This window comes from Moschus berezovskii, chromosome 16 (assembly GCF_049115385.1).
Source record: "Moschus berezovskii isolate FMDL1 chromosome 16, NW_MosBer_1.0, whole genome shotgun sequence".
Taxonomy (NCBI): Eukaryota; Metazoa; Chordata; class Mammalia; order Artiodactyla; family Moschidae; genus Moschus; species Moschus berezovskii.
In genome coordinates this window covers 5,018,803-5,037,503 of record NC_142475.1, presented here as the reverse complement: position 1 = coordinate 5,037,503, position 18,701 = coordinate 5,018,803, and the positions used below count along the sequence as shown (strand labels likewise).

General features: G+C 45.1%; 1 protein-coding gene across 1 annotated transcript; it reads right to left on the bottom strand.

Moving 5' to 3' along the window:
- Positions 1-268: 268 nt before the first annotated feature.
- On the bottom strand, positions 269-17,890 carry CA2 (carbonic anhydrase 2). Its single transcript, XM_055432499.2, has 7 exons — positions 17,559-17,890; positions 16,192-16,389; positions 6,970-7,088; positions 6,449-6,541; positions 5,198-5,260; positions 2,326-2,481; positions 269-1,040 (listed from the first exon to the last, which is right to left on the bottom strand). The coding sequence occupies exons 1-7, from the start codon at positions 17,590-17,592 to the stop codon at positions 921-923; spliced, it is 783 nt and encodes a 260-aa protein (XP_055288474.2). The 5' UTR covers positions 17,593-17,890; the 3' UTR covers positions 269-920.
- Positions 17,891-18,701: the final 811 nt, after the last annotated feature.

The window sequence follows — 18,701 nt, the reverse complement described above, 5'->3', positions numbered from 1 at the left end:
TCCCCCTCCTGCAGTTCTAGTAAGCACTTCCTCTCCTTTTTCAGGATCTGCCCTCACAGAGATCACACGAGCCAGTGCTCGGAAAGCTCACAAGAGCGCATGGCAAACACAGATAACCTTCCGGGTGTTTCCTCCTGTGGAGACTCTTGATTATGAGTAAGCCCATTATGATGACTTATTATTTACAGTGAATTAATGCGAATTTAAAAAGTATACATCTGCTCCTTCACCATTACCCACTACCCAGCATAAAATAAAATAATCCAAGATAGAATTCCAGATTTTATTAGAGAATGTATCTAAAATACAATATTTATTAAGTTACGATATATTATTTGAATGGAAATATACTCTATCACAACTATAACAATTTTTATAGATAATTCATTTACATCTGTATAGTTCAAAAGTCACTAAATCATAGCATAATTAAGATACCATTGCTACAAATATATAAGAATTTAAAGTTTTTCTTTATTATACCATCTTGGAATCACAAACATTTATCTGATTTACATTACATAGGATCAAGACTATTTTACCTGATTTATATTACACAGTTCAGTTTATCCCCGTATATAGATTTGCACTCAATCATCCTACCTTCTTTTAGTTTAAAAATAGCATTTTACTGAACCATTGAGCGCTCATTACCCCACATTCTGCGAGCAAAATCAAGGTTCTTATGTTCTCTGTCACAGAAAGGCTACTATCGTAAGCAAAGTACCAGTCACAGCAATTCTGTCAGTCGTGACAATCGGTCTAGGATTTCACATTTTAGTAATAAGCACATCAGGTGAGACATGAAGGGTCTAGAAAGCCAGACGCAAAGCAGCGAGGGCCCAGTTCACCAAGGTGGACTTGTGCTAAGCTAAGGGGAGGCCCAAAGACTCTGCCCTGGACACCGCCCTGGGGCCGCCTTATTTGGGGAAACCTCTGACTTGTCTGCTTTTCAGTGGCTGAGCCGGACGCCAATTGTCCACCATCAGGAGTTCAGGCTCGCCCTCCGCGTTGAAGTTGAGAGTACGGAATTTCAACATCTGGAAGACAAAATTAAAGATGAAATACAAGTTTCACTAGAGCATTCAATCATCGTGCTTGTGTTAAATCTTGAAATACATTTCCCAGTATTCACAGTCTCAGATGGCAATGTTCAAAACTTAATTTGATTCTCAACAGATATATAATCACATATAGATTACATATATATACTTTTATACAACAAATTAATTTCTACAGAATAAATAAACATCTTGCTGTTACTTGAAGGAAATTTTCAATTAGCTTGTTTTTTCCTCTTTTAATTACATAATAAAACGTCAAAAACCTATAAAATATTTTGGATATGTAAAGTAATAATAACAATTCTAGATCCAAATTAAGGTTTTGTTTTCTGCCCCAGGGAAGATAAACGTTAGCATGGGTACAATTAGATAAAATGACCCCAGGTTTGCAGGCTCCAGGATTTAATGATGGCTGACATCTCTGCTAAAATTTACAGAAGCACAGGACTAAATCTGCCCACGCTGGGATTTCCAGTCCTTATCACTGGGTAGTTCTGATTTCCTTTTAAATTCGGGTGAGTTCCCAGCAGAGTGACGTGACCCAGGCAGCCCTCCACCAGTCTCCTCCTTCTCTGAGGCCATTTCTGAAAGTGTCACTTCCCTTTCACTAAATGATGGTTTGGGAAGCAAGGCAGCTGCCCGAGAATCAATAGCCTTGAACTTGATCTCTTTGCCAAACAAAATTCCAGAGGAAGTCAATTTCCGTGTAAGTCAACTACTGTTAACACACACCACCGTTGTCACTGCAGTGCGCTGAACAGCACAAACTACGCTCTATAGGAAATGTGTGTCTGGTCTAAGCTGCTAAAGCAACTTGGAGTGACTTTTAATAGATGCTTTTTATCCAAGGGATGACTCTCAACTCTGTCAGAATCCAGAACGTATTCTGATACAAATAAACGACAGTAAGCTCTTAGGTGAGTGAGCCGTCGGCTAGAAATTATCATCCATGGCTATGCAGCCTTGAATATAAAATCCCTTTGTTCCAGGCTTCAGATTCCTCCTAATGTACAAAAAAGCATGTACTGGGTGACAGACACCTTTCTCAGGTAATCTTCAATGTTATCCAACTTCAGAGTAAAAAGAAACAACTGCTTAAGGTTATGATTAATAACAAGTTCTTGTTGAATGCGAATTACATCTGCTAAGCACTATTGCTGGCACCAGGAGCGCAGGAGGATTAAAGCCCAGGTCTGTCTGCTTCCAAAGGTCCAGTCCTTCTGCCTGGACTACGTGCTCCCCCTGACTTGAGCAAACGGACCTGCTGACTGCTAACGGAGACAGGTTCTTTGAGCACAACCCAGGTCACGCTTTCGAGGAGAGGAGGGGTGGTCAGTGAGCCAGGGTAGGTCCAGTAGTCCAAAACGTTAGGGAGGAGGCCGCAAAGATTGAAGTTAGGGAAGTCAGCGCTCTTACCCTGGAACACAAGGCAAAGACCCAGGTTAAAATACATCATGTGATCAGAGGTGGGGGGCACGCAGGAGAAGGGTAAACAGACATGTTCAACTTGGAGAGTCAAAAACCTTCCTTTTTTTTTTTTAAAGAGACGTTCCATATTCACCAGAAAACAGAATAAAAGAAATTAACAGGAGACATTCGACGTGGAAACTTAGATTAGCAGATATGAGCAAGAGAACCTGACTAGCAATTTCACTGGCCCATTTGCTCATCTGTCCTCTCAAACAATCCCTTATTTTTTTCATTGTCATTAACTAATGTTCAGTTCAGTTCAGTTCAGTTCAGTCGCTCAGTCGTGTCCGACTCTCCGCGACCCCATGAATCACAGCACGCCAGGCCTCCCTGTCCATCACCAACTCCCGGAGTACACTCAAACTAATCTTAGACGGTATTTAAAGTGAAACTGCTGCCACTGAAGTGGCGGGATTTTAGGATGTAGGAACAGAACATGTAGACCATATCCTTGATGAGGAGGTAATTGTCCTGTTGTACTGTTTGATGGTTCAACTAGAACTGAAGAACTGCATTTAGTTCTGGACACCCCACTTTAGAGAAACAGAAGCAATGGGAAAAAGTTGTCCAAAGAGTGACAGGCTGCTGCAAAGAGACAGTTGTCAGGTAAGACTAGTTAGCTTGGGCGAAGGTGAAAGGCTCAGAGAAAACAGGATCAAGTGGAAGGAAGATTTAGTTGTTGTTTGTTTTTTTTTTTTTGATGTATGCTGCTGCTGCTAAGTATAGTTGACATATATTAGTTTCAGGAATACAATGTAATGATTCAATATTTGAACATATTATCAAATGATCATAATAAGTCTAGTGAACATCTCTCAACATAAACAGTTACAGAATTTTCTTGTGATGACTTTTCAAAGAGCCAATACAGTGTTATTAACTATAGTCACTACGCTGCTGCTAAGTCGCTTCAGTCGTGTCCGACTCTGTGCGACCCCATAGACGGCAGCCCAGCAGGCTCCCCCATCCCTGGGGTTCTCCAGGCAAGAACACTGGAGTGGGTTGCCATTTCCTTCTCCAATGCATGCAAGTGAAAAAGGAAAGTGAAGTCGCTCAGTCGTGTCCGACTCTTCACGACCCCATGGACTGCAGCCCACCAGGCTCCTCCATCCATGGGATTCAGGCAAGAGTACTGGAGTGCAGTGCCACTGCCTTCTCACTTATTTTGATTTATTTATAAGTCAATCCAAAAACATCTTTATAACTGGAAATTTGTGCCTTTTGACCCCTTTCACCCATTTTTGGTCCCCATTCCCGCTTCTGGCAACCACCATTGATTCCCTGTATTTGTGAGCTGGTTTTGTGTTTGTTTGCTTATTTGTTTAGATTCCACTAATTCATCTGGTATTTGTTTTTCTTTATCCGACTTATCTCACTTAGCCTAATGCTCTCAAGGTCCATCCATGTCATCACAAATGGCATGATTTCATTCTCCTGCGCGGCTGAGTCCATTTTATCTGTCTATGTCTTGAGCTTAGCCACTTCAGTCCTATCCTACGCGTTCACCAGCCCATGGACTGTAGCCCTCCAGGCTCCTCTGTCCATGGGACTGATTCTCCAGGCAAGAATACTGGAGTGGGTTGCCATGCCCTCCTCCAGGGGATCGTCCCAACTCAGGGATCAAACCCATGTCTCCTGCATTGCGAGGTGGAGCCTTCTGGGAAGCCCCATCCATATCTATCCGCCTGCCACGTTTTCTTACCCACACACTGGTTACTGGATGTTTGGCTGTTGTAAATAAAGCCGCAGTGAAAATGGGGGTGCATACATCCTTCTGAATTAGTGTTGTAGGAACAGGTTTATTCTATACAAATCAAGGGAGTCAAGTTCAGGGTAACAGGTAAGCCTTTCAGAAGATAGATGCTGCTTTAATTTGAGGATGAGTTTGATAAAGCCAGGTTGCTGCTGATGAAAGCAGTATTTATAAGCAGATGACCCATGACCTCAGCTGCTGCTGCTGCTGCTGAGTCACTTCAGTCGTGTCCGACTCTGTGTGACCCCATAGACGGAAGCCCCCCAGGCTCCCCCGTCCCTGGGATTCTCCAGGCAAGAACACTGGAGTGGGCTGCCATTTCCTTCTCCAATGTGTGAAAGGGAAAAGTGAAAGTAAAGTCGCTCAGTCGTGTCTGACCCCTAGCGACCCCACGGACTGCAGCCCACCAGGCTCCTCCATCCATGGGATTTTCTAGGCAAGAGTACTGGAGTGGCTTGCCATTGCAGCACATAGATTTAAATATGAATTCAAAGAGGTCACAAAGCAGGACCTTACTCATCGTGTTCTCCAGTGCATTTCCTAGACTAACAAAGTGACCAGCATATAGTAAGTACTCAGAAAATATCTGCCCTATGAAGAGTGAATAACTGGATCAGGTGGTCGTTCAGCCTCCTTGCAATCACAGTTTTCTCTGATTCTTGCATATGGATGTTCACATGAAGCAAGATTAAATAAATACAAGTCTGAAAATTATACAAGCATTAGGATCAACTTTGGGATAAAGATTAAGTTACATAAACATATGAGAAACATGTAACCTTTATTAAGGGCTCATCTAAGCACCACCCATCAAACCGAGACTACTCAGCTTGAGCAAAAGAATTTCAAAAAATGAGTCAGGTATGGAAAACAGGTACGCTATGTAGGTGTCAAAAAAATTCAACTGTACCTTTGTTTTAATAGAATCCAGCACATCAAGGACTTTCTGGAGAGCTGGGTTAGCATCACCAACCTATAGAAAGACACAAAGGACAAGACAGTATATACAGTTGGCACTACACCATTCTTCGATTAGGCAGCTCTAAGGTATAATTTCTTGAAATGGTGAAGCAAAAACCACCACCCATCACTCTTAGTCTGACTGCTCTGTTTTCACTGACAACCTGCTTCTGGCCCTGTGGTTCACCTGAAATTACCCTCTCAGATGTCACCAGTGACCTCCAACTGCCAAAGTCAACAGCACTGTTCAAATGCTTGCTTTAAGCTTCACGTGGAATTTTGCACTATTGTCTTCCCTCCTTTGCAAAATTCCCCCTCTTTCGACCTTTCCTCCAGCCTCCCAAATCTCCCCTGACTCCTGTATTCCCTGCTGATCATTTACTCAGGGTCTTTCCCCCCAGGCTGCAGTTTCTCAGGGTTGCTCACTGAGCAGTGTCATCCCCCCTCGTCAGGGTTTCCTTGCGTGATCTCATACACTTATAGTGGCTCAGCTGGTAAAGAATCCGCCTGCAGTGCGGGAGACCGGGGTTGGATCCCTGGGTTGGGAAGGGCCCCTGGAGAAGGGAAAGGCTGCCCACTCCAGCATTCTGGCAGGGAGAATTCCACGGACTGTAGTCCCTGGGGTCACAAACAGTCGGACACGACTGAGCCACTTTCACTTCACTTGTTGTCACCTGTGCGTGCAGCTGTCATCTTGACACAGGATTTCTAGAACCACGAATCTGTAGCCAGACCCTTCTCCACTGGGTTTATAACCATCCGGGGGGCAGCTCAATCAGTATGTCCCACTCCTGCTGCCTGGATTCTATGACACGGAGTGACTGTCCTTCACTCCTCCAAAACCTGGCCTTAATTTAGCATTCTCTATCATGGAACAGTACTACCCAGCTTAAGGCTGAACGAGAGAAAAAAAGAGTACTAGTATTTATCCCAAGTATTGCTTTTTCTCATTTCACATTTCATGTGTAAACATCCTTCACATTTACATCCAAACAGTACCTAAGAAATACCTCTGGAATTGTCTTTTTATCTCTATCTCCACTGAGATGAGCAAATATGCAGGAAAACAAGCCCCCAAATACTTCAGAGCCAAAGGCATTTCCTAGGCTTTTTGTAGAATGTCCTATTTGTTATGAATGTTCTGTCCAGTTCATCTTTTTTGGAAACGGGGGCGGGAGGGAGAATTGGGCCATCAACTGACCTTCAAAAAAACACCCACAACAGCCAAGCCATCAGGGTGCTGCGATGCTGTTCCAAAGTCCGCATACTTGGTGTTCCAGTGAACCAAGTGCAGCTAAAGCAGAAGCACAAACAGCAAACGATTAAACAGGATAAAAGCCGACACAGGTATCTTCACAGCTAGAACTCACGAAAGAAGGCGAAATGTGGATAATTATAAATCTAAACTTGTATTTTAATTCTGCTTGTCCACTGCTTGGCATAATAGCAAGTGATTCCTCCAACAACTCTAAGACAAAGTGTTGCATACCTTTGAGGAACATTTATTTTTAGATTTTACTTTAAAACAGGATCCTCTGAGTTGAATTCATTTACTTTATGCAAATGGTGTTCTTGGAGGTCTTAAAGAAAACTTTGCAGCATTAACCGTAATATCACAAATAAAGGTTACAAGAAGAAAATATGAAGATCCTTTGTAAAGAAAATGGTTTGAGCTGAATTTACAAATTAATCTTTTGAAAGAAAATAAAAAGTCTACCTTACCTCTGCAGCGTATTTCTTCCTATCCACAGTATGCTCAGAGCCTCGGTCGTCAGAGGAACCCCAGTGAAAATGAAACTGAATCAACCTGTACGTGCCAGTAAGAGGTCCATCTTTCAGCACTAAAATTAAAAAATATAGATAATATTTATGTGGGCTTGCCAGGTGGCGCTAGTGGTAAAGAACCCAACTGCCAATGCAGGAGACATAAGAGGTGTGGTATTTTTGACGGAGAATCCCATGGACAGAGGAGCCTGGTGGTACACACACACACTTTTACACACACAAACTCATCCATGCACATGGAGCATGCACACTGCTGAATATCACAGTCTTCAATCTTCTTTTAGAGTACTAAATTTTCATTTTCACTCTGTGAAAATTAAATCTAGACTCGGGCTTAGTTTGCAGAGCTGAATGGAATCATGTCAACTGTTTTTTTTTTCTTTACTTGCACTAACTGGAAGGATGGATGCTTTCCCCTTCTGTCTTCTGAGCATAGGACACTTTCCTTCCAGGTTTGTTTGGGAGTCACAGGTTCAGGTTTCAGAGAGAGGAGATTTTCAGGGGACTATGAATTCCTCTGTGAATCAGTCAGGAGGTGCTGGCAGTGGCCCGCCAATGCTGGGCCATCGCACACCTGCAAAGTCAGGAACCTCTGCTCTGCCTCGGCCCAGTGAGCGACCTTCAGCTTCGCCAGCCTCTGATGCCACTTCTCACTAGAATTTGTGAGACAATAAGCATGCCAACCAAGGTCCATCGAGTCAAGGCTGTGGTTTTCCAGTGGTCATGTATGGATGTGAGAGCTGGACTATAACGAAAGCTGAGTGCTGAAGAATTAATGCTCTTGAACCGAGGTGCTGGAGAAGACTCTTGAGAGCCCCTTGAACTGCAAGGAGATCCAACCAGTCCATCCTAAAGGAGATCAGTCCTGGGTGTTCATTGGAAGGACTGATGCTAAAGCTGAAACTCCAATACTTTAGCTACTTGATGCAAAGAACTGACTCAATGGAAAAGACCCTGATGCTGGGAAAGATTGAAAGCAGGGGAGAAGGGGACAACAGAGGATGAGATGGTTGGATGGCATCACTAACTCAATGGATATGGGTTTGGGTAAACTCCGGGAGTTGGTGATGGACAGGGAGGCCTGACTTGCTGCAGTTCATGGGGTCGCAAAGGATTGGACACAACTGAGCGACTGAACTGAAGCATTCCCTTGATCTTAAAATCACTTCTTCTCGACAAGTTTCCCCAATTCTTTAGAATTTGGATTGTGTGCTTGTCCCTCTGCTGCTGCTAAGTCACTTCAGTAGTGTCCAACTCTGTGCGACCCCATAGACGGAAGCCCAGCAGGCTCCCCCATCCCTGGGTCCCTCAGTCATGTCCAATTCTTTGTGACTCCATGAACCGTAACCCTTCAGGCTCCTCTGTCCATGGGATTCTCCAGGCAAGAATACTGGAGCGGGTTGCCATGCCCTCCTCCAGGGGATCTTCCCGACCCAGGGACTGAACCCAGGTCTCCTGCATCGCAGACAGATTCCTCACCATCTGAGCCACCAGGGAAGCCATTTTGGATTGTCACTGCTACTGTTCAGCTTTATACTTAAAATGTTCTATTTAGACTCTGACCTAAATTGGCTCATCTGTAAAATGGATACCTTCAATTATTTATTCACTAAGAATTGACTGATCATCACAGATTGATCATCTGTGAGATGCAGTGCATAGTGCTTTCTTAAAATTCTAACTTTAATAACTATCCCATGATTCTGGTATTAATGTAATGTTGTTATACTTAAATTCATACCAGAAATCACACTCTTAGACAGCAGTCTATCTGTAGATAATTAACGAGCTGTGTCTTAGGGGCGGATTAAAATAGCAATAAATCACTGTTTCCCCCATGCCCTCCAAAAAGCTTTTACTTAATTTATACGCATTAATGGGATTTAACTGATATATTTATGACATATATTTATAAGCAATGACAAACCTAGAGAGTATATTAAAAAGCAGAGGCATCACTTTGCCGACAAAGGTCCGTCTAGTCAAGGCTATGGTTTTTCCCGTGGTCATGTATGGATGTGAGAATTGGACTGTGAAGACAGCTGATTGCCGGAGAATTGATGCTTTTGAACTGTGGTGTTGGAGAAGACTCTTGAGAGTCCCTTGGACTGCAAGGAGATCCAACCAGTCCATTCTAAGGGAGATCAGTCCTGAATATTCATTAGAAGGACTGAAGTGAAGTGAAGTCGCTCAGTCATGTCCGACTCTTTGCGACCCCGTGGACTGTAGCCTACCAGGCTTCTCCGTCCACAGGATTCTCCAGGCAAGAATACTGGAGTGGGTTACCATTTCCTTCTCCAGGGGATCTTCCTGACCCAGGGATCGAACCCAGGTCTCCCGCATTGGAGGCAGACGCTTTAACCTCTGAGCCACCGAAAGTATCATTAGAAGGACTGATGCTGAAGCTGAAACTCCAATACTTTGGCCATCTGATGCGAAGAGCTGACTCACTGGGAAAGACCCTGATGCTGGGAAAGATTGAAGGCAAAAGTAGAGGGCAGCAGAGGATAAGAAGGTTAGATATCATCACTGACTCAACGGACATGAATTTGAGCAAGCTCTGGGAAACGGTAAAGGACAGGGAAGCCTGGTGTGCTGCAGTCCATGGGGTCATGAACGGATACGATTCAGCGACTGACCAGCAACAAACTGACATCTTTAAAAGCTTTTAAAATTAGGGTGATTCTGCTACTTCAGGTTTATTTCGCTAGAATTGGAAATAGAACCCCTTTGCTGTAAGTGAATTTTATTAGTTTTGGCTTATAATTCAGCAGAGTAGAGCCCAAGATAACTCCAGCTTTGTAAAACCAAGGGACAAGGTCTTCGTGATAAAGTTTGTTTGGACAACTTCACCTAAATACACTTAATTGGTAGCAGCACACGTTCGTCTATTCAAAGAAAAGATAAAGCTGGCTGGAAGATATCTAGGCAGCTGGGTCCTTCTGTGGCTCCTGATACAACCTCTGGCTGACAGCTCTGCCTTACAATAGGCCAGGACAAGAAAAGAATTTGTTTTAAAAAGAGAGAGAACAAATTAAAATGGTGTTATATTACTGATCTATTAAGAAACATGAATGTGGATGTATCTCTTAAAACTTTAATCACATCTCTTAAAACTTTAAAAAACTTACTGTAAAAGTGCTTTTTAAAAATCTGATAATAAAGGAAAAATTAAAGAATTATCCTTATACCCCCCAAATAGACTTTTTCCAAGATGAAAATACAATTTATAACTATACATACCCTTAAAAAAATATGTTTATAAAGTTTATAAAGACTTAGAATTAGGCAAGAGTAATATGAGCTTTTATTATATAAGGCTTTCTAATACTAAAAAAAAAAAAAAGAAATGCCTGAGTGTTCAACGATTAAACACTTTCAGGACTAATCTACTATTACCAGGTATCTATTTGAGCTTCTGTTAAAATAAAGCTATGTTACTATGTAGTTGAGAAGTCCACTGTAAATAGAATATACTCAGTCACATCCAACTCTTTGCGACCCCACGGACTGTAGCCCGCCAGACTCCCCTGTCAATGGGATTCTCCAGGCAAGAATACTGGAGTGGGTTGCCATTTCCTTCTCCAGGGGATCTTCCCAATCCAGAGATCAAACCGGTGTCTCTTGGGTCTCCTGCCTTGGCAGGTGGATTCTTTACCACTAGCACCACCTGGGAAGCCCCTACTGTCATTAGGAAAGGTGTTAGTGTGTTAGTTGCTCAGTCATGTCCATCTTTTTGTGACCCCATGAACTGTAGCCTGCCAGGTTCCTCTGTCCATGAGATTCTCCAGGCAAGAATGCTGGAGTGGGTTGTCATCTCCTTCTCCAGGGGAAGGAATGTCATTTCCAACTCCATAAGGTCTGCTGCTGCTGCTAAGTCACTTCAGTCATGTCCGACTCTGTGTGACCCCATAGACGGAAGCCCACCAGGCTCCCCCGTCCCTGGGATTCTCCAGGCAAGAACACTGGAGTGGGTTGCCATTTCCTTCTCCAATGTGTGAAAGTGGAAAGTGAAAAGTGAAAATGAAGTCGTTCAGTCGTGTCCGACCCTTAGCGACCCCACAGACTGCAGCCTACCAGGCTCCTCCATTCATGGGATTTTCTAGGCAATAGTACTGGAGTGGCTTGCCATTGCCTTCTCCGCCATAAGGTCTATGGGGTTGCAAAGAGTCAAACACGACTGAGCGACACACACACACTCATAAAGGTAGCGTGCATCTTTTTACTTGAGAAATAGGAAAGACGAGATTCAAGACAGGGAACTTACACAGGATTCTGGGTGGAGATCAGCCCTGGGTGTTCATTGGAAGGACTGATGCTGAAACTCCAATACTTTGGCCACCTCATGCGAAGAGTTGACTCATTGGAAAAGACTCTGATGTTGGGAGGGATTGGGGGCGGGAGGAGAAGGGGACGACAGAGAATGAGATGGCTGGATGTCATCACCGACTTGATGGACATGAGTTTGAGTGAACTCCGGGAGTTGGTGATGGACAGGGAGGCCTGGCGTGCTGTGATTCATGGGGTCGCAAAGAGTTGGACAGGACTGAGTGGCTGAACTGAACTTACTCTTTTACTTAATTTGATTGCTCCATGCCATTTTCTAAACTACTCCACTTTAAAATTTCATTTTTCTAATGAAAAAATAGATTTAAGGAATAGCAGAAACTGCTGACTGCATTTTTTTCCCTCTGGAAAAATCCAGGCATTTTTGTGTGTAGAGTCCATCATCTGTGGCACCACAGAAACGTCTTCCACAAGCGATGGAGAAACATGAATGGGGTTTTCTACTCCAAGACCCAAGGTCCTGCTCAAGACACCTCCAGACTTCATTTAAATCCAAACCACAAAATCAAGAGCCCGAGAAGACTTTCATTTTCCTGATCTTCCATCAGTTACACATACTATATATAAAACACAACAGAAGCACTAAAAGTAACATTATCATCTGTCCTCTTATTCATATTACTTATGTAAATTATGCTACTTGTGAAAGGTTCATTTTAGTAACATTGAAATAAACTAGCTATTAATGCGAATTAAAAACTATAAATGTAACATTAATATTTTTTCCTTCTTGATCACGTTAATATTACTTAATATAAGATGCGAGGGCTTCCCTGGTGGCTCAGCTGGTAAAGAATCTGCCTGCAATGCAGGAGACCCAGGTTCAATCCCTGGGTTGGGAAGATCCCCTGGAGAAGGAAATGGCAACCCACTCCAGTATTCTTCCCTGGAGAATCCCATGCACAGGGGAGCCTGGAGGGCTACAGTCCACGGGGTCACAAAGAGTCAGGCATGACTGAGCTACTAACGTGTTCATGATATAAGATGCATCCAAATAAACTACAGACCTTAGTGAACGTCAATAATCTCTCTTAAATTCAAAACATAAATAAACTAGTCCAAATAATCCTTAGTTTAAAATTTAAGGGATTCCTATTAATGAAGTAAATAGTCTACTAAAAAACATTTCTAAAAGGTGAATACTCATTTCTATGAAGAATCTGAAACTTAATCTGTTTTGGGGTTTTGGCAGTGGTCAGCCATTCTAGGGCTACCTGCTAAGGTTAAAAAAGCAAGTGTCAGCAGAGACAAATCTGAGGGAAAGATGCCCACACTCTTCTTTTTCAGTAGTGAGATGTGTAGCTGTCACTTTCGCTAACATAACCACAAAGAAGCCAGAAGGGAACAGCAGTTTCTAGTTTCAGGTTTATGGCAATTATTTGACAGCTTTTGTGTTTCTTTTTTTTTTTTAAGTAACCCTTTGACATGAACACAATTAAATACAGGGTCTAGAATGCTTTCGTCTATCTCACAGAAGCTTAGGGTTGGCCCAATAATTCGAGCTCTGGTTTTCAATATTTGCCTCTAACTTTGCAATACAGCAAGAGAGTTTTAAACTCATTAGTAAAAGTTAATAAGTTAGCAGGAGTTAATAATTTGACTACTATTCTTTTCTTCCCAGATAAAGAATGTAATAAAAGATCTCAAACAGGGAGAGTTATTTTTTAATAATTTAAAAAACCTAACAGGATTAACATTTTTTCATTAATTTCAGGTGGTTTCTTTTTAAAGGCACTTAGAAGATTGAGGAGAGCTTTAACCCAAGTTCCTAGTTAAAGCCTATTAACTCCATATTTAAAAAGAATTCTTGCAAGCTTAAACATAACAATAGATTCTACCAGTTCAGTTCCTTATACCCAAGTATTTAAGTTTGGGTGTAAGAACATTTAGGATATATCCGAAAATCTGAGCCTATGAAAAGTTCTTAAAGACTGATATCTCACTGGGTGCAGGGGAGGGGAGTAAATGAACTGAAGCATTTAAATATAGAAAATAAAGGATATCTTAAAATATTAACCCAGTGAAAATAATTCCTAATAAAAAGAGATGATAATAAACTACAGATTTTAAAAAACTGAATGAACAAAATGAAAAATTATTTTTAGACTTAGAACAGAAAAGTATATCAGTTTTTAAAAGTATGGCATGGTATGAACACACTAAACATTAACTATAACTGTCATTTAAGGATTCTTATTCAATTTCCATTTTTCAGTAGTTGCCATTTAGTCTCATTCCAACAAACTAGGAAGGAGACGACTAGCAAGTAACCTGAACTCTTGAGCATCCCGTTTCTTCATGTTTATTTTAAGTGGGTTTGACTAGAGTACCTCCACCATGTGTTCTAACTTGAGAGTCTAGGATCTTAAAAGAAAAAGTCCAAAGGGTGTTTCTCTGCATGCTATCTTTGGTTTTATTTTTTCTATCCTGTAGATGTGTTTTCCCTTAACATCAACATTTAATATATTCATATTCTAGAAAAAAAATGCTTCCTTGTTTAATCAAAACACCTGCAAATGCTGAAGAGGTATCAGGCCAAATTACAAAGGGTTCTTTCGTCTGTAAAGGAGAACCACCTCTCTAGCACTCATTCCTCTTGTTTTTAGTGTACCTCCTGCCTGGCTCTCTCAAGTCCCCCCTGTTTCCTGCTTCCTTTTGCTGGGAGTCTCCTCCAAGACGCTGAAATCCTTCAAGCCTCATCCTTTAAGCTCAAACCTTATTGACCCTGAAAAGTCTTTTCTGACTTGTTCGGGCCAACTCCAAACCTGCTTTCCATGTTTCCTCAGAACACCTCCTTGTTGCACCCACCAAAGTGACCGTCAGCACCTATTGCTCGTCTTCCTGCTTGAGGCATCCCCAGCACGGGCTCAGGGGAGGCGAGTGAGGGACCACGGCTCCATCCTGACCTCCGGGTGCCTGACTTGTCTTACACAAAGGTTGTGCTAGTGAGATTTTTCTTTTCTTATATAAAAACTAAGTGAATAATACATCTGTCTCTAAAGACATGGACTTGAGCCTCTATCTGAACCACTTGGTTTTCATCTGTTTCACAATCAAACACACACAGTTGCTTTAGTAATGTGTGTGTTATTCACCAGAAGAGGTAGTTAGAAAAAGGTAGCTGGCTCTCCAGAGAAGGCAATGGCACCCCACTCCAGTACTCTTGCCTAGAAAATCCCATGGACGGAGGAGCCTGGTAGGCTGCAGTCCATGGGGTCGCTACGAGTCAGACATGACTGAGCAACTTCACTTTTACTTTTCACTTTCACACATTGGAGAAGGAAATGGCAACCCACTCCAATGTTCTTGCCTGGAGAATCCCAGGGACAGGGGAGCCTGGTGGGCTTCCGTCTATGGGGTCACACAGAGTCGGACACGACTGAAGTGACTTAGCAGCAGCAGCAGCTGGCTCTCATCAGTTACTGCTCATGTAGAAATCCATCAGAACTGGACATATTCATGGTAAAACATATTACTATGTAATAATGTCATATGTAAAATCAGTTCATAGTTTAACATAATAACTGGCATGTTTGGAAAAATACGTGTTATAAGATTTTAAAACATCATCAAGTGGTAAGAAGTAATTTTAAAGCAATTTAAAAACTTTACTTTCTTTCTCATTAATAAATCCTATTCACTTGCTACCATGTTAAAAAAAAAAAGTTTTCATCAGCTACAGCACTTGCCTAATAAAGGCAGCCAAGTGCTGTGAAGAGCCGGCAAGAGCAACGGCCATTCATGGAGGAATCTTAGGTGCCGCCAGGCACTGGGCTTTATATATCTGTCCCATTTAATACTTCCGCTGTAATAGATACTCCAATTTTACAGTTAAGAAAACAAAAACTTAGAGGGCTTAAGTTACTATCATTCCCAGGAGAGGAGGGAGGAAGAAGAATTTTTTCAAAACTGTACTGAACACATCGGACAGCTACCGAAAAAGGCAAGGCAACTCGACTACAATGATTATAATTAAATTCATATACTGGTACTGCAGGTCATTAGGCGAACGTTCTGACAGCGTTGCCGAATGTTGGATCTGTCTCTTCTCCTTTTGTGCAATGCTACACACACTCCCAGTCACACACCACCACCACACACAACGTGTTTGCAGCACCACTCACTCAGTTCACTCGGGAAAACAGGGGACTGGCCAGGAAATCAACCAGTGGGCAAAGAAGGCTGCTACTGTGTCTGAAGGGGATCGTTCTACTTCTAAGCAAGAAAAAATTAATAAAAAGAAGAAGCAAAGAGTGTTCTGTAAACAGCACTACTAGAAATAAATTGTGGTAACTGGTTTTGTCAGCAAGGGACCAGGTATGTCCACCAACTCTAAAACATCTTCGTTTATGGAATGAAATTCTGGATGGATACCAAGATACACAGGCACCTTTATCACACTGGCCCAAGGCTGAGAAAATATTCACAAACACAATGTTTCAAGAATTTCCAGATTTTAAAGCGGCGGGTGTTCATCGCTCTTCTGGATGCTACGGTGAAAACCAACCCTAAAAGGTTCAGTTTTTGCAAGTCTCCTCATTGCTGATCTCTGTCACCAAGGGGCCCTGCCTTTTTTTTTACTTATCTCAGGTATAGCACAGTTATTCAATGCCCTACATAGAAACAACCGGGAATCGTATGGGGAGAAACAGCCCCTGCCACTTCAAAAAAATTACCCTGCTTCCCAGAGGCTGAAATCCAACGAAGATGATCAGAGTGTAGTAAAAGGAGGGTGGGGGTGGGGGGGTCCTGCGCCTGTTAAGCTGGGAAAAGAGCTGCTGCCAACACACAAGTTATTTTGTAAACACTGACCTGCTTTGTCCTGAGAGTCATCAAACTCCACGTTGAAAGAGTGGCCATTGTTGACCATTCTTCGCGAAGTCGCTTGCCCATAGAGAAGGGCCAGAGGCTTCAGAGCTGGATCGGGAACGACGGCCTTGGTGTCGATATCAACTGGCGACTGGCGCTCTCCGTTGGCGACGGGGAAGTCCTTATACCAGTGTTCAGGGCCTGGGGTTGAACAGATGTGTGAGCCCCCACAACGTGGGGAAGGGCACACCCCAACTCCGGGGAAAGGGCAATGATTCTTGGACCTGCTTGGCTCCAATTCTGGCCATACCACTTCACAGTCGGATACAAGGTGGCGCTAGTGGTAAAGTGCCTGCCAATGCAGGCAGATGCAAGGAACGCCAGTTCGATCCCTGGGTCAGGAAGATCCCCTGAAAAAGGGCTCGGCAACCCACTCCAGCATTCCTGCCTGGAGAATCCTATGGACAGAGGAGCCTGGCGGGCTACAGTCCATGGGGTCGCAAAGAGTAGGACACAACTGAAACGATTTAGCAAGCAATCTTTGGGAAAACATTTGATCTGTGCCTTAGTTTTCCCCTCTGTATTATGGGGTACCAATAGCATCTGGCTCATAGAGGTTGGTGTGAGAACTAACCACAATCCATGTAACGCTTTTAGAACAAGCAGTGAGCGTCATATACATATTAACTATTTTTATGTTTCTTTTACTGAAACTGAGCGGCTGACCCTGGGTTTGTGATTAGGATTTCAAGGAGCAAGCTTCCTAAAGACACTCCCGCAAAGGGAGATTCCTTCCTCAGTTCTCCTGCCAGAGGCAAGGACTGAGTCACAGCCCCGCCAACCCCCTCGCCTTGAAGGGTCGGGATCTCCAGCACCTGAGAAGCCCCGGACCCCGCAAGACGCTCAGAGACGCGCCGGACACATCCTGCCGGTACGTCCGCGGGCCTGGGGGAACCCGGACCTGTGGCCCCGAAAAAGCCGGGTTCCTGGGGACCGCCTGACCTCAGAAGTCAAGAAATCAGGAAAACTCAGAGGTCGGCGCAGAGGATTCAAACCACCAGCACAAGAAAACGCCCGGGCACAGTTCGTGCTGAGAATCTTAGCCACAGGTGGTGCCGAGGATGAAGCGGGTTGGGGGGAGAGGGGATGAAGGCGGTGGGAGGGGGGAGTGTCCTAATTTCTCTGCGATCAACGACCAGTGTTTCGCGGCACCCCTTCCTAGCGTCCTCTTGGGTCGGCACAGGGTGGTGACCGACCCGCGAGGGGCCGCGCGGGTCCCGCGGCGGTGCGCGCCCCCTCCCCGGCCCGGCGCGGGGCGCAGGGCTCCCTCCACCGCGCCCCGGGGGGCGGCCCGGGCGCCCCGCACTCACCGTTGTGCTCGCCGTATCCCCAGTGATGGGACATGGTCGCGCCGGGGTCGGGGGCCGCCGCTCAGGAGCCCGCGCCGAGTGTCCGCGGGCCGCGCCGTCGCCGGCTCTTATAGGCGCCCGCCAGCTTCGCGCGTGGGGGCGGCCCCGGGGTGGGGGCCCGGGCGGAGCGGCGGCAGGGCGCGGGCGGAGGTGCGCTCCGCGCGGGCGCGGCTCCGGGGGCGGGGAGAGCGCCCTGCCGGCGGGGCGCTGCGCCGGGCGCCGGGGCTGCTCCGCGCGGACTGGGCTGCGGAGCGTGTGCGCGCGCCCCGAGCCCCGCGGGGCTGGACCGCGCGGGCGCCCTTTGTGAGCGCAGCCCGGGCCGCGCGCCGTCCGCCCCGCCCGCGCCGCGGCCCCAGCCCGGGGGCGCCCTCGGGGTCCCGGCCCTGCGCCCGCGCGCGGGGCGCGGAGCGTGACCTTGGGGCGGACGGGGCTGCGGCCCCGGAGGGCGCGGAGGGCCGGGCAGCGCGCGCCCCCTGCCGGACGGCCGTGCGCGCACCGCGGAGTCCGCGCCGGGCGAGCCTGCTTCCCCGTCAGTCCCTCGGGCGCGTCCCACTCTCTGCGACCCCGTGGACCGCAGGCCTCCCTGTCCGTCACCGACGCCCGGAGTCCACCCAGACTCATGTCCATTGAGGCGGTGATGCCATCCAGCCACCTCATCCTCTGTCGTCCCCTTCCGCCCTCAGTCCTTCCCAGCATCGGGGTCTATTCCAATGAGTCAGCTCTTCGCATCAGGTGGCCGAAGTATTGGAGCTTCAGCTTCAGCATCAGTCCTTCCGATGGACACCCAGGACGGATCTCCTTTGGGCACGTGCATGGGAGAGGGACATTTCCTTGCTAGCTGACAAGGTAGCATATGGACACCCTGACCTCTCTTCCTACCTCCTTTCTTTCTAAAAAATTAACTTGGGGGACGAGAGGAAGATTGCCTAGGCGAGTAAATACTGATTTAAAGCTATCAAGACTTCTAAAGAATCACTCTTCTAACGAATTGGGTAAAAGAACATCTTGCGAAATGACGAGAACTTGAAAAAAGGTGAAAACTCAGAAGTTGGCTGCCAAAGAAAACTTGGCATCTGTTATACCTAAGAATCAATTCAAAGAAAT

Bases quoted from the DNA above. Each gene is read 5' to 3' on its own strand.
- CA2 (XM_055432499.2), bottom strand. From the start codon at position 17,592: ATGTCCCATCACTGGGGATACGGCGAGCACAACG. The intron at 16,390-17,558 runs GTGAGTGCGGGG...GTTCAACCCCAG, and splicing joins GGGATACGGCGAGCACAACG to GCCCTGAACACTGGTATAAG. The intron at 6,542-6,969 runs GTAAGGTAGACT...CTTCTGCTTTAG, and splicing joins GGAAGAAATACGCTGCAGAG to CTGCACTTGGTTCACTGGAA.